The following is a 15,546-nucleotide window of genomic DNA, read 5'->3' on the forward strand; positions in this document are numbered from 1 at the left end:
CCTCCTCACTTAATTAGCAATTAAGCTAAATTTCACAACTTTTATTACATGGAATCAACTTAAAAACTTCTTTATAAACAATTTGTTTAATCTCTATCGAACTACAATATCCAAATTCAACTATTTGAACTTGACTATTTCAACGGAAACACAGGATCTAATACTCGTGTGATGCTCAATGGTTCATGAATGCAGCTTGCCGTGAGTTCACAACTTCATGTGATTTAGAACAACATTTGTTTCTATTCGGTCTTACCCTAAATACCCTCATTCTTTTCATCAAACTCTTGATAAAAAACGTCAGAACTCAAGTCTGATTTTACCCATCAAACCATGGTAAGAGCGTCTAATAATATCGTCTCATGATTCCATATGTATCATTGATAGTGCCTTGAAGAACCTTAAGTTATGATTAGCATACAGTACGGTGCTTTTAACTTATATATCCCGATCAAATATACAGTTATCGGTATATCGAGAGTTGTAAACGATGTGATGTATTTCTGAGTAATAATAGTGATATGATATGTACAAATGAGGAGAAGCTTTTCCAAAATGTACATGTCTTACTCTCACTAGATATTCTTTACACTATTAACTCATCAGATCACGTAAAGTATCTTCACCCGTAGGTGAGCGGTGAATCTCCGACTAATCTTTTGAAAAAATGAACTTCATTAATTGATTCACCTTCTCATTGATAGTATCTATGGGTGCTTTACAAGTTATAAGAAGGGAGGAATTACTCAATTTTTGGATTATCTATATTTCTGTAGATTTAATATCGTACAAATACTTTTCTATACTCGTAACTTTATTTCTAATTTATATTTTATTTTTTATGTCAAAAAGATTTCTGTTTTTTATAAGTTCATTGAATAACTTCTATTTAATAAAAAAAAGAACTTTTTTTTTGTTTTTCTACTACTTTATGCATTGTCTCATACGTATTTCGAAAATAAAGCTAACCACGCCACCAGATGACCTTCAGTGGAGTCGGTAAATATATTAAAATGAATGCTAGTACGTAAAGCTTCCACGTTGTCTCAGGTTATAGGACTAATGGTGTAAAACCATAATCGCAAACTCTTCCACTTGATAAATGATAACCTTTGAAAATTCTAAGGGAGGGTTGTCTCACAAATGATCACCCATCTGTATAAATGGATATCTTCATGCTCTTACCAATAAAACGTGATGTTTACATCACAAATGTTAGTCTCAAGCTCGAGTAACATTTATCTTTATTTACGAGGCTGAATCGACTAGCTAGGAATCAATTTATAATATATATTACGATTCCTAATGAGTTTCATGATATTTCGTTTAGAGGCAGATCTCGTGGTACCTATTATATATTCAAGAACTTTATATATGCAGCTTTTATGAGAATACAGATAAAGTAAATGCTATAATTGTATAAAACCGTAATATATTATTAAAATAAAGATTTTTATTACATGAGAGGCGATAAAGTTCAAGCTACAAGTTGACTCGTTGAACATCTACCTTTGAACTTAAAACCACACACCCCTTTTTTTATCCCCAAAACTAAAGCTATATGGAAAGAAAAATTGTTTTTTTTTTTTTAAAAAAAGTGGCAGATTCTTTTTGATGTCATTTCAGGTCCACGGTAAACAAATGCAAAAAATATGTGGGGATAGTATATACATACATTTGTGATTTGTGTGTGTTTTTCTACCATCTATAAATAGCCCTTTTATATAGTGGTGCATACAAAACTAGCTAGAGATCAATAAATTTATACGCACGCAAGTAAAACATATAAAAATGCCTAGAGATAGAGATCCTCTGGTTGTAGGAAGAGTAATAGGCGACGTGTTGGATCCATTCACAAGATCCCTAGGACTCAGAGTTACTCATGGCAATAGAGAAGTCAACAATGGGAGTGAGTTCAGGCCCTCACAATTGCTCCACCAGCCTAGGGTTGAGGTCGGAGGGGAAGATCTGCGTATCTTCTATACTCTCGTATGCGTCGTTTCTTCGTCTTCACATATGCGTGTGTACATATATCTTTGTATAACCATTTATTAGATATACCATATATATATATGGTATATCATAGCACAAGCAGATCGAAAAAATTGAAGGAAAATCTGCTAGCTAGTTCCCTCCTTCATTTAGTAGAGGCATTGAAGTGGATATATGTGTTGTATTGGCATGCAAACAGGTGATGGTGGACCCTGATGCTCCAAGCCCTAGTGATCCAAATCTCAGGGAATACTTGCACTGGTGAGTATTTGATGAACATATATATATATCATATTTAATTACTTGCTAGCTAGGGTTCCATTTACTGCTGAAAACCCATGACTGATTAGGAAAATTAGGATCGAGAAAACATGTATAAAAAGAATAATTAAAAATAAAATTTTGGGTTCTCTTTTTATCATCACTATTATTCTTATTTTGTTATGAAATCAGAAACTTGGTTATTGCCCACCATGTTTTCTTGGGAACCCACACATGCATGCATGCATCTAATCCTCGACTGTCAAAAATGAAATTGTATTCTTCCTGTCATCGAGAAGAAATAATGAATATATAAATTGATTTTGTTCAGAAAATATTATTTTAAATAGACCACGATATTCTTTTATTTTTTGAAAAAAATTAAGATTTATAATTAGAAATAAAGGGTTTATGCTCGGATAATACAAAACAACAAATAAAAATCATATAGAATTATAAGAGTTAACTAAATTTATTGTATCATTTCACAAATTTGCACTATGCTGTTCGTTTTATCAGAGTGCTGACATAGTATCAGAAAATGTCGATGTATTAACGGACATTGTTGACGTGTCAACGTTCCGATAAAAAAAAATAAAATTGGGAAAAAAGAACAAATAAATGAATTCATATTATAAATTAACAAATAACATTATAAGACTATGCAAGTTAAATAATTTAAAAAACCATGTAATTTCCCATATTTTAAGATTCCTCTAACAAATATATATAGTGACGTCCCGTTTTTACTCGAATGAATTGACTTGCACGTGCCTTTCAAAATCCTCTGCGCACAGACAAATATTGTACCTTGGCAGAGTCTTTTTAATTGGTCTTTTATGGGTCATCAACATTAGTGACAATAATATATACATACATATATATACATAATGAGTAGATTTTTGAGTGACGACTCATATATTTTAATACGTGAGACGAATTGATTTTATCCATGATTATCATGAAAAAAAATATTTTTGGCATAAAAATGATATTTTTTCATTAGTTTGATCAGATCAGAAATATATCTCACAAAATTGGCTAGTGAAACGTTACCACAAGATTTTTTGCGCTAATACAAATATATTCAGCAGTTTATATATTTACATATAAATACATACAAATATTATATTACCAATTTACTGTATAAAAAATTCAGACATTTCGTTGCATATCCATTAGTTACAAATTTTCTAATAATTCAACTCATATATCCCTCAATATTTATTACTTATATATGGTCCAGGTTGGTCACTGATATTCCAGAAACTACAGAAGCTACCTTCGGTGAGTTGTCTCATCGTTCGATATTTATTTACTTTCTTTTACATTAATTCTTTAATAAAATATATACTTTGCATGTGCAAAAAAGATGTAATATAAAATTCCATAAAAAAAGTTATTTTTTTCCCACTAATTTTTGTAGGTGCGAGAACTTGCATTTTCAACAAAATCAAGCTTTTTATAGTTGAATTACATTTAATTTATTATGACTTTTAATGTAATTTTTTTATATGTTATTTTTTCCTCTAATAGTTTCGACTCAAATAAATTATTGATTCTTTTTTCTTTAAATTCATCTTCTTTTAAGTAGAAGCACTGTCTCCTTCTCATGCCTAGCGTATGGACTTCCAACCCTCGAACTCGCTTTTGTCGATCTCACGATTCATCGTACAAAACATTTTTTTCAAAAAAGGAAAATTTGTAGGATTAAATAGTTAGGAAAAATCAAAATTTTAGTCCTCTAAATTGTCTTATTTTGAATTTTAGTCATGTCTCCATTATTTTTACTTAAATATATTTTAATGTGTATAATATGACTTTTAATTTTGTTGTATGGGTCATGATAGACAGTACGTACGACGAAAAAATGATGAAAACCAGAAAAATCTAAACTTTAAGTAATTACAAAGACTGAAATTCAAAAGGAGATTACTTACATCACAAAAATCGCAATTTTTTTGCCAAGAAATTATGTTATATTATATTATTATTGTTGAATGTATACGTAAATGCAGGAAACGAGATAGTGTGCTACGAGAGCCCGCGGCCGTCCATGGGGATCCACAGATTTGTGTTCGTGCTCTTCCGGCAGCTGGGGCGGCAGACAGTGTATGCTCCGGGGTGGCGCCAGAACTTCAACACGAGGGAGTTCGCGGAGCTCTACAATCTTGGCTCTCCGGTGGCTGCTGTCTATTATAACTGTCAGAGGGAGAGTGGCAGTGGTGGAAGGAGGAGATGAATATTTTAATATATAATTTCAGCAGTAATTATAGGCTTATACTATATGTGTGTGTGTGTGTGTGTATTTGTGTGTGATCTGCAACTATTCCTCTACGACTGTAATTGATCAAGCCTTGTAATACTTATACAGGAATAAATATTAAACAATAAAAAGGGGCAAGTTTGGTGACTGTTGTATGAACAACCTCTCTCCCTATTATAAATTTTATATATGAAAGAACTCTAGAATGTCGGGGTTTTTTTATAATTAATTTTGTTTAAAAAAAATTTTCAAAAATTATTTTAAAAAAAAATTTCGCAAAAATACTTTAATCCGTGTTTGGTAAGCACGGACGTTGCAGTGGTGGAGCAGCGTCCGTGCTTACCAAGCACGCAGATGCTCCACGTTGGAGCGTCCGCGCTCACGCTCCGACATGGCGCAGCTTCCGCGCTTAGTAAGCGCGGACGCTGCCACGTCCCCCTTCCCCTTATCCCTTCTCCCTTTTTCCTCCCCTCACATTTCTTATCCTCCCATCACTCTCTCATATTCATTTCCTCCCGTACTCTCTCATTTTCATTTTCTCCCTTACTCATCCATTTTCATTTCTCTCTCGCTCTCTCATTTCTCATTTTCAGAAGATCGACAACCTTTTTAAGAATGGCAGATAATCGAACACCAGAAGATCTCAGTGTCCTCTATTTACAAGCGACACATATGTCGTCAACAGTTTCTTCCGTAACAGTTGATGATATTGTCAAAGTAAAGAAGTCGGACAATTTGATTTGGAAGTTATACACCGATAATTACATACACAATCGTGTACTTTCATACTTGAATGATATGAGTTTTTATGGAGTTTTAGAAAGTGGTTCACAAATTTTTGATAATCATTTTATTACTGCTCTTGTTGAACGTTGGCGACGCGAGACACACTTTTCATTTTACATGTGGTGAAGCAACAGTCACGTTACAAGTTGTTTCAATAATTTGGGGTTTAACAATTGATGGTGAAGCAGTCATTGGAATAGATGTGTCACATAAAGTTGAGGAATGGCAACACATCTGTTTGGATTTGTTGGGATTTCTGCCATCATCAAAACATTTGAAAGGTGGTCATTTGTCTATGACTGCACTATACGAGCATTGCATATCTAACCTTGTTAATGATGATATTTCAGAAGTAGATGTTGTCAAATATACCCGCTGTGTAGCGTTAATGATTATTGGAAGAATAATGTTTCCTGATTATCAAGGAGGGTCTGCAAGACTAATATTTTTGCAACTGCTATGGGATATTGATAACGTCAAGTCATATAGTTGGGGCAGTGCAGTTTTAGCATTTCTATACCGTGAATTGTGTAACGCGTCACGTATAGAGAAGATTACAATGGCTGGACCTTTATATATCCTGCATGTATAATTAATGTAACGCGATTATTTAACACAATGTATTTGTTAAATTTGTTGATCTATTTTTATTATTATAAGCAGATATGGGCATGGAGCATGATTAAATGTGTTAACCCCGACCGAGATGGGTTAACATTAGTTGTGCCTCCCATTGATCCAGATGGTATTATTCCAGTTTCTCCATATGGTGCACGGTAATATTTAAAAATTATTGTGATAATATCAAATTTATCTCTTATAATTTTTTGATATGTAATTGTTTTTGTTAAATTGTAGGTGGAAAATTGGATTTAGCTACACACATTCGCCAACACATGCTGTAAGAATTACAAGGGATTCTCTAGATATTATGAATCATAATGAGGTATTATACAATTTTAATATTTAATAGTGATCAAATGAAGATTTTATTTTTTTTGATTAAATGATTTTGTAATTTGAAAATTTCTTTGTTTTACAGTTTAATTGGATCGTTTATCCGAAGAATGACATAGATGTGAAGACGATAATTGATTCATACGACAACAAAATTTGGCGATGTGTTTGTCCCCTTATTTGCTTTGACATCGACGAGATGCATCGTCCTAATCGGGTGATGCGACAATTCCGAAGACGACAATCAATTCCAATGCCTGCCGTGGACAACGATGACATGCATAATATCACAAGAGCAGGTCATCGAAATACCAATTGGAGAGAATATCACGGTGCGCTGGAAATTTTTCCAGTGCACCTCGCGCTAGAGCGGTAGCTTTCTACCGCTTGGGCGCGAGGTTCGGTGGAATTTTTTCCACTGGACTTCGCGCCCGAGCGGTAGAAAACAATAACTTATCTCTATAAAATTTAATTTTTCCTGTTCAACAAATAAAAACAAATTTTTAGTTTAACATATCAAAGCGTTTTTACAATTTAACAAAATATATCATCGATGTTGTCTCTCTCTAACTATTGGCCTGTCCATCTTATTTCTCATTCGAGTCGTTCTGTCCCTACCAACTCTTCTTCTTTCACATCTAACCGGGTTGTGGTGCAACTCAAAAGTTGGAGGATCCCAGTATCGCTCATCTGAAAGAGGTTGAAATCTCCCCTCGTACGTTGCTACGTACTCAGCTATGTTATACCATGACTGCACAAGTGTTGTCGGATCTAAGAAGTGCCACTTAGCGGTGCAAATAGCATGTGAACATGAGATACCAAAAATCGTCCATTTACCACATGAACAATCACTCGTTGATATCTTCACCACCAGCATATGTTGGCCACGACTTGGTCTTCCAACAGTTGCAATCGAAGCAGTCTGCTCACGTACATCATATTTGGCAACCCGAAGTTCACTCGATTTTCTCGCCCATTTCTCATACTTCCGACATGCATAATCTGATCACAGCTGATTGTCCTGAACCATACGACCACCTCTTGTCACACATTCAATGAAATATTGTACGCACCTCGGAAGTGTCAAGTGTAGTATGGCAGATATAGGAAGTCTACGAGCATCCTTCAACACACTATTTAAACACTCCGACATATTGGTTGTCATCACCCCACGACGCCAACCACCGTCAGGAGCCAAACTCCATTTTTTTTTTGCAATTCCAGCCAAATATCGATGCGCCAAAATGTTTTTTTGTTTGATTGCCTCCATTATTGCTTCAAACTTACAAATTTGATTTTGTGTGCCTGCAGCCCAGCATAAATCTTTCAAATGCACGTCTTTGAATTTAGCGTTAAAGTTTGAACAAACATGTCTCAAACAATAACGATGCACACCGTAAGGAGGTTGAAAATATGGTAGATCTTCAGTTGCACGCACGATTCCCTTACGCCGATCAGAAATAAGACACACACCATTTTCACCACGAACAACATGTCTGCCGAGGTTCTTCAAGAACCATTTCCAAAAATCTGTTGTTTCTTCATCCACAATAGCAAATGCTAGCTGTAGAACCTGATTGTTCCCATCCAGAGTGACACCGATCAACATTTTGTGCTTGTATTTGGTATACAAGTGTGTATCATCGGCACTAATTATTTTCCGGCAATGCCGAAACCCATCAACACACGGCCTGAATGCCCAAAAAACATAGTTCAGTGTCTTACTCATTTGAGTGTTGGCTCTGAGATGCTTCCACTCCACAACTGTGCCCGGATTATATATGGACAAAGCACACATATATTTTGGAAGTAATTGAACGGAGTTCTCCCATGTACCATAAGCAATTTCCATAGCACGTTTCAAACTTCGCCATGCCTTCATATACGAGATTTGATATCCATATTTATCTTTCACATTTTCGATGATATACTTAATCTCGTACGAAGGATCACATCGAACAACTCCCAATAGCGTATGTGCCACCATATCACTGTTCAAGTTCTTATGGTCTATACCAACAGAGGTAGATATACATGTGTGAGGCCCGCCATATTTTGTTATTTTTCAATAACCAGTATTGGCCTTCAATGAAGCGCGAAGTCCCCATCGACAAACGACCGTAGCGGAATTATTTTTGCAACGTAACTTCCACAAAATGCGTGTGCTATCCATGACACGTTACTCACGCCTGACCACTCTGACTGAATAATCCTTCACAGATGCAATAAAATCATTCTTATCTTTAAATAACATATTAACGCATAATTCACCTTTATCCGGATTGTAATAGCTTGTTTGCACTCCAGAAGGTACATCGACAGAATCAGGAGTCTCTTCTCCAAAAAATTTATTGAAAAATGATGGCATTTCAGAATTGATTGAAAGAAATGTTCTGTCTGCCTCTGTAATGTGGCACGAGGTTGTTGTTGAGATGATGTCCCCTCATCGGGATTTGTAAAAGTATTTACTTCATCATCATCATCATTCACTTCTTCTTCTTCTTCAGACTCGCTATATGAAATATCGGGTTCAGAATCAGTCCTCCAAATATCATCATTAGTGGCTAGATCCGGACAACGAGCACCGATATCTAATGTTGGATTCGGCCAATATGGAGCATGATTTTGATCCGACGAGACATTGATATATTGATCCCAAGACCCACTAATATCATCGAAATTTATATTACCGAGTCCTTCAGTAACCTGTGGAACATAAGATTCTTGATTCTGGAAACCACCATATATAGAAGTACCGGGTTGGTTATTGAAACCTGTATCGGATGTGTAGAACCCAAATTCAGTACACGTATAACCCATGCATTTATTTAATTATTAAAGCATTTATTTAATTTTAAAATGAGTCTTAGTGGTGCATGATTTATTTAAATGCATTATTTTAAATTAATTATGTTTATGTGATGCATGTTAAGATATTTTCTCGAGTTTCATGTTTCAGGCGTTTTATTTTAAGTTAAAGATGGGGCATTTTAACTCATTTATTAAGTTTTTAGCATTTTAAAGCCTAATTTAATTATTAGGTGAATTTTAGAATTTTAAAACATTTAAAAGACTAGCACATGTACATTTTTATTTTTAATTAGAGATTTTTGTTAAAGTTAAGGAAGGTTGGTATTTTTAATTAGTGGTTATTTTTAATTAAGCAATAATTTGGCCCTAATTAAAACACACACGTTACACACACAATTACACGCACCCACACTTTTACACACACTAAAATTCACCCAACACACACACACACACACACACTTCATTATTCAGATGTTTAGATTTTGAGAGAGTAAAACCTAGGGTTCTTGAGGAACTCAGCAGCCGCCCCTCCCTCCAAAGAATTTCAGCAGTTTTTCGGTGATTTTATTTCAAGAAAATCGAGCCACCATCGTCCCGGATCAAGCCTCACTCCGTCTCCGCTTCGGTATCGCCGTATCGTGAGTTTTTCACACCAAAGGCACGTATATTCTGTTATTTCTGTATCGATCATGTCATAGTATGTGTTGCGTTGTTTTATGCGTAAAAATCCATGCGTGATGTGTAGAAGTTTGAGCAATTATGTTTAGATCACTTTTGAAACCATTTTTAGATCTAAAATTTACGTTTTTACTGTCTTTTTGATACCTTCGATTTGACAGTAAATTCGAAATATTTGGATAAAAATTGAGTGAGTTATGGTGTTTTTCGTGAGACTGCTCAAACTGCGTTTTTCCGAAAATTATGATATTGATGCGTCTTGAAGTTTTAATGTTGCAGGCTTCGTTGGGGATCGACGAGTGATCGTTGCTGCGTATATGTATGCTTACTATGATGTTGGATTGGTATTTGGATTGCATGTTAGTGTCGATAGGCACTTGAATTCATGAGAAGTCATAGGAAACGAATTGATGTCAATTGCCGTGTTTTTGAATTGTATGTGTCGTAGGGTGGACGTCGTTGCTTTGGGGTGTTTGTACGAGTTTGGTCAAATGTTAGGGTATACTAGGATGAGTCTCGAGGTGTCGGTTCATGGTCCGTACAATCGAGTCTAGAATGATAAGCATCGCATGTAATGAATTCTCGTGAGTTTGCACTTCCCGCAGGTACACGGACCAGGGCACGGGGTCTGTGCCTTTGTTTCCTTCACGGTGTCAAATTTGCGAGCCTACACGGACCCCTACGACGGACCTAGGCACGGGGTCTGTGCCTTCCCTTTCTTCACGACAAATTTCACCGCACCTACAAGGACCCGGAGCCGGACCTGGGCATGGGGTCCGTGTCCCTTCTCCTTCCCGAGTATTTCTTTTGCGCACCTACATGGACCCATACACGGACCCAGGCACAGGGTCCGTGTACTTCATATTTTTGGGAAATTTTATTTGTGTTTTGGAGTTTCATGTCTTGGGTTAGTACGATGATTTAAATGAGGTCAAGTCCCGAGTATTCTAGAATGTCTTAAGTTATTTATTGAATTCGGGGGTGAGCACGTATGCCTACGTCTAAGCTATGCAAGTTAAGTATTTAAATTTCATGTTAGTATGTGCAGCAGCGGCCCCAAATGAAATCCAACGAATCCCTCAACGCCAAGTAAGTATGTTGACGTGCAAGAAAATATTTTCAAGTTTTTTAGGTATGTTAAATGTCTTGTGACCAATGTATGTATGGGTTGGAAGCGTTAAATCATGAACGGGGACCAACCCACCCCGTTAAAGTATGAACGGGTTTAGATCAAGATTGGAAAGCGTTAAATCATGAACGGGGACCAATCCGCCCGTTAAAGCATAAATGGGAATCTCATGTATGTGGCAGTGGATTCTCCCCTGTCAGCCCAGTACCGTGGTTTAGTCTGATCAGGCGATTTATGTTATGGGTCACTTGCTTTGAAACATGCCTCTACGCAAAATGATGAAGTTTATGTATGTTCATGTATGTACATGTACGCAAGCACGTTAAGAAAAGTTTTATGTTTATGGCACGTCTACGTATGTACGTATCTAAGTTCAAGTTTCAAGTTATGTATATTCATATATGTACATGTACGCAAGCACGTTAAGAAAAGTTTTATGTTTATGGCACGTCTACGTATGTACGTATGTAAGTTCAAGTTTCAAGTTATGTATACTCTATTTTAAAGTTGCATTTGGTTTTATTATGTAGTATTTGTTACTTCCAGTTTATACGTGTTGAGTCTTTAGACTCACTAGACTTGATCGATGCAGGTGAGGACGATTTCGAGGAGAACTAGGGGTGGGGACCAAGGAGCAGGCTTGGACTGAGCAGGAGGCTAGACCCGAGGACCGCCCATGTTTTAATGATATTTGCAATGTTTAAATACTCTGGTTTTATGTTACTGTTTGAGGTTCGAGCAAATACTTTTGGCAGACATTATTTTGAGATTTTTTCTGTTGCAACAACTTTTGAGGATGAACAGTTGTTTTATCGAATTTTGAAGGTTCGCGAATTATTTAAGAAAATTTTTAATTTTTCCGCAAATTTTAAATAGTAAAAAGTACGGTACGTTACAGGATGCATGTGAAACGTAGAACTCATGATCATTAAATCCAACATGATGCTCAATTGAATTTGCTTCCACGTATAAATGCAACACATGCATATTTTCACATTGCATTATAAACTGTAAAGCATCATCATCAACGAGATTGACTTGAATTTCATGCCAAGCTGATCTCTCCATGAATGCATATTTTGTTGACAACTTCATAGAAAATTTGGTTAGATCGATTCCTAACATTTATGAACAATTTCAACCAACTCCAACAAATTAATAGATCATAATACTCGTATCGGTCTAACAAATGGAATGATATATTCAACCGATCCATTATCGATAACTACATGACCACCAAAATACAAAAGTACATCGATATTAGATATTTTGCAAATGAAATTTGAGAGAAAAAATAAGATGAAATTGATATCTCATTTTCCGAAGTGATCATCAATTATATATACCACCAACGTTGTAGACTGTTCAAATTTAAATTATTTAATTTGACGTGCAAATTCTGAAGTTCAATAATGTCACAATTCAGAACTACAGCTTTCACGTGAAATTTTCATAACTGAGAATTCACGTGAAAGTTGACGAAATGGACGGACAATAATAATCGAAAAATGAGAAAAAAAAATATACAGTGTCCGTGCTTACAAAGCACGGACACTGGCTCCACGCTGGAGCGTCCGTGTTTCGTAAGCTCGGACGACTCCACGTTGGAAGCGCGGACGCTCAAACGTGGAGATAACGTCCGTGCTTACGAAGCACGGACCATCTCCACATAGGTCATGATTCGTGCTTCGTAAGCACGGATTAAAGTATTTCTGCAAAAAAAATTTTAAATTATTTTTGAAAATTTTTTTATTTTTTAAATTAATTATAAAAAAACCCCTAGAATGGCGTCTCATCAGCTTAAGGCGACTGACCGATCATATAATATTACTTGCTGAGTGTTTGCACAATATTTCGATTTGCGAGTGTTTCAAATGAAAAGATGCACTAATTTGTATAAAAATGATAAAAATGTAACTTCTAAAAATACAAAGATTGTAGATATTAAATTTGACCGTCCGTTTACGATCTCCTAGACCCAAAACAACATGGAGGCTCTACGTACATGTATGCACTTTGATCCATTTACCGACTCCGTTAAGCGTCATCAGGTGGCGAGGATGGGTGTAGTTTCGAAATACGTAGGATTCAATGCATTGTAGTCGGGGATTCATCGCAAACTTACAGGGAAGATATCATATATGATCTACTAGTTAATAGTGCAACGAATATCTGACCAGAGTAAGACATGTGCATTTTTTGAAAGATGTTTTCTCAGTTGCACATACCATATCACTTTTATTACTCATATATATATCACACTGTTATCGAATTCATTTGCAACTCTTGATATACCAAGGGTTGCAAATTCGATCAGAATATATGAGTTTAAGGGACCGGATTGTACGTTAACCATAACTTGAGGTTCTTGCAGGCACTATCAGTGATACATAGGAGATCATGGGGTGATGCTACTAGATGTTCTTACCATGATCTGATGGGTGAAATCATATTTGAGTTCTGACGTTCTTGATCTAGGGGTTGATGAAAGAATGTGAAAATTAGGGTCAGTCCGAATAAGAATACATGTTATTCTGAATCGTATGAAGTTGTGAACTCATTGCTAGCTATATCTTTGAACCATTGAGTGTCACACAAGTATTGGATTATGTGTTCACATTGAGATAGTCAAGTTCAAGAAGATGAATTTGGCGACTGTAGTTTGATGGACAATGGAACTGCATATTTTAGTGAAGAAGTTTACAAAATTAGCAGCTATCTAAAATTAATCAGTGGAAAATGGTATTTCGAAATTTCAATTTTCATTATGTGAACGAGATTTATACCATCGACATATCGACGCTGTCTGATCGTCAATATAGGTTATAATGAGTTCACAATTATTTATTAAGTAAATTTAGAATCTAGTAATTCAATAATAATAATAGCAGTGGTGACTAATATATATGTGTGTGTGTGCGCGCGCGTGTATATGGATAAATGAATTATACTGTATTATCAGAAGTTTATAATAATTTAATTATACATATTATTTTCAAGAATAGAAAATACATCAATGAAATATTTTGAATAATGAAATTACTGTATCATGTTTCAAGTTAATTACTGATTAGATCATGAATTAAATGTTATAAATATTTCACTAAGTATTAATATTTGAAATAACATAACTTTTACGCACAAAATTCCATTATCTCCTTCTCAAAATTTTTGGTCACCCTTATATTTCTAGGGAATATTTCGGCCACTCTTCCTCTGCGCCGCCGTCTGATCTCTGAAATTCAGGCGATCCAATCTCCACGTAAACTTCGTTTAGATCTCTTGTGCGATCTATACAAGGAACAAAGTTTCTTACTGTAAACTTTATTTGACGATCGGAAAAGGAGGAAGATCATTTCGTAGTGATTTACAAGAATGGCTATACCCGCTTAAAACCCGGAATAGTTAGAGCTGACGTTATATACACAAAGTTAAATCAGATCTAAACACCTTATAAATGATTTAAATCATACGACACTCAAAACAACATTCCGATAAGTGGAACATGCAATGTGAAGTTAATGTTAGGATTGTCAGCTGACTCTCAAGTATTACCCATAATTTACGATAAACCATTAGAGCAATCAAGTATAAAGTAAAAATAGGATCATAGTTCGAGCTTACTTATATATTACTAAAGCAGCAAAGAAGTAATATTCTATAGTATTTTTGGGAAAGTGTTATAGTAAGTTAATTGGAAATCAACTAAGTTAAGAACTAAACATTTGGCTCCAAAAGAAATTATTCTTCGGATAAAATTAATTCATGCTAACACTATCGATGGCCTCCTTCCACCCTTTTTTTTGCACCTGAGGAGGCATGGTTAATTTTGTCTTTTCAACTTGTTGGCAACGAGATAAAATAAATATATTAATTTCATTCGTGGAAACGTCGGTAGTTTCGATGCTACATGTGGGGGCACTATCCCCACATGGTTTGGATGGACAAGATTCACACATATCTGATTTTAAAAAAATTAGTGGACCTCATGTATGTTTGGCTAAATTTAGGCCATTGATTCTATCATGGGGGTAGTGCCTCTACATGTAGGATGAAATCAACCGGAAAAGTCAGTATTCATTAGACCCTTTAAACTGCTGGACAACATGATTTTAATTACGATTAAATATGTCACACAAATGGGATTCAAAATCAGTAAAAATATAAGTTATGTTTTGTGGATTAAGAAGTTAAGGATAATTTTTAACGCATTTATTTGACAAACTTTGTATGAATTTCATACATCTTCTTCTGAAGATTTTTAGGCCGAGAGAACTACTCTTTTGAATCCGTTTAGTATAAGCATGATCTGTTACCATTGACAGCTCTATTTTGCTTACAATAAATCTATTGTGAGATGATCTCACGAATATTTTTTTTGTAAAACAGATCAATCCTACCGATACTTACAATAAAAATTAATACTCTTAATATAAAAAGTAATATTTTTTCATGGATGACTTAAACAAAAGATATGTCTCACAAAATACGATCCGTGAGACTGTTTCACACGAACTTTTACCTATATTTAAAGTGTTGTTTTAATTCATTATATGGGGCTTCAATTTTTTTATTAATATATGAAATAAATTTAAGATACAGACAGTCGATTATGAATCCTTTTACATGAGTTGCACTGTTTACAGGATTGTGAAATCTTGGATAA

General features: G+C 35.2%; 2 protein-coding genes across 2 annotated transcripts; both read left to right on the forward strand.

Annotated features, from left to right (window-relative positions):
• The first annotated feature begins 1,755 nt into the window (after positions 1–1,755).
• LOC142524728 (protein VERNALIZATION 3-like) lies at positions 1,756–4,649 on the forward strand. The gene is made up of 4 exons (XM_075628811.1): positions 1,756–1,989; positions 2,192–2,253; positions 3,500–3,540; positions 4,272–4,649. The coding sequence occupies exons 1-4, from the start codon at positions 1,792–1,794 to the stop codon at positions 4,493–4,495; spliced, it is 525 nt and encodes a 174-aa protein (XP_075484926.1). The 5' UTR covers positions 1,756–1,791; the 3' UTR covers positions 4,496–4,649.
• Positions 4,650–5,134: 485 nt separating this feature from the next.
• Positions 5,135–6,638, forward strand: LOC142523931 (serine/threonine-protein phosphatase 7 long form homolog). The gene is made up of 5 exons (XM_075627665.1): positions 5,135–5,390; positions 5,494–5,891; positions 5,969–6,081; positions 6,164–6,251; positions 6,348–6,638. The coding sequence occupies exons 1-5, from the start codon at positions 5,135–5,137 to the stop codon at positions 6,636–6,638; spliced, it is 1,146 nt and encodes a 381-aa protein (XP_075483780.1).
• Positions 6,639–15,546: the final 8,908 nt, after the last annotated feature.

The sequence above is a fragment of the Primulina tabacum genome, chromosome 14 (assembly GCF_025594145.1).
Source record: "Primulina tabacum isolate GXHZ01 chromosome 14, ASM2559414v2, whole genome shotgun sequence".
In the NCBI taxonomy this organism is placed as follows: Eukaryota; Viridiplantae; Streptophyta; class Magnoliopsida; order Lamiales; family Gesneriaceae; genus Primulina; species Primulina tabacum.

What these genes read in the sequence shown, in the direction of transcription:
- LOC142524728 (XM_075628811.1), top strand. Translation starts at nt 1,792, where the DNA reads ATGCCTAGAGATAGAGATCCTCTGGTTGTAGGAAGAGTAATAGGCGAC. An exon ending in CTCAGGGAATACTTGCACTG is followed by an intron (nt 2,254 to 3,499) that starts GTGAGTATTTGA and finishes TATATGGTCCAG; the next exon opens with GTTGGTCACTGATATTCCAG. An exon ending in AACTACAGAAGCTACCTTCG is followed by an intron (nt 3,541 to 4,271) that starts GTGAGTTGTCTC and finishes ACGTAAATGCAG; the next exon opens with GAAACGAGATAGTGTGCTAC.
- LOC142523931 (XM_075627665.1), top strand. Translation starts at nt 5,135, where the DNA reads ATGGCAGATAATCGAACACCAGAAGATCTCAGTGTCCTCTATTTACAA. An exon ending in GACCTTTATATATCCTGCAT is followed by an intron (nt 5,892 to 5,968) that starts GTATAATTAATG and finishes TATTATAAGCAG; the next exon opens with ATATGGGCATGGAGCATGAT. An exon ending in GTTTCTCCATATGGTGCACG is followed by an intron (nt 6,082 to 6,163) that starts GTAATATTTAAA and finishes GTTAAATTGTAG; the next exon opens with GTGGAAAATTGGATTTAGCT.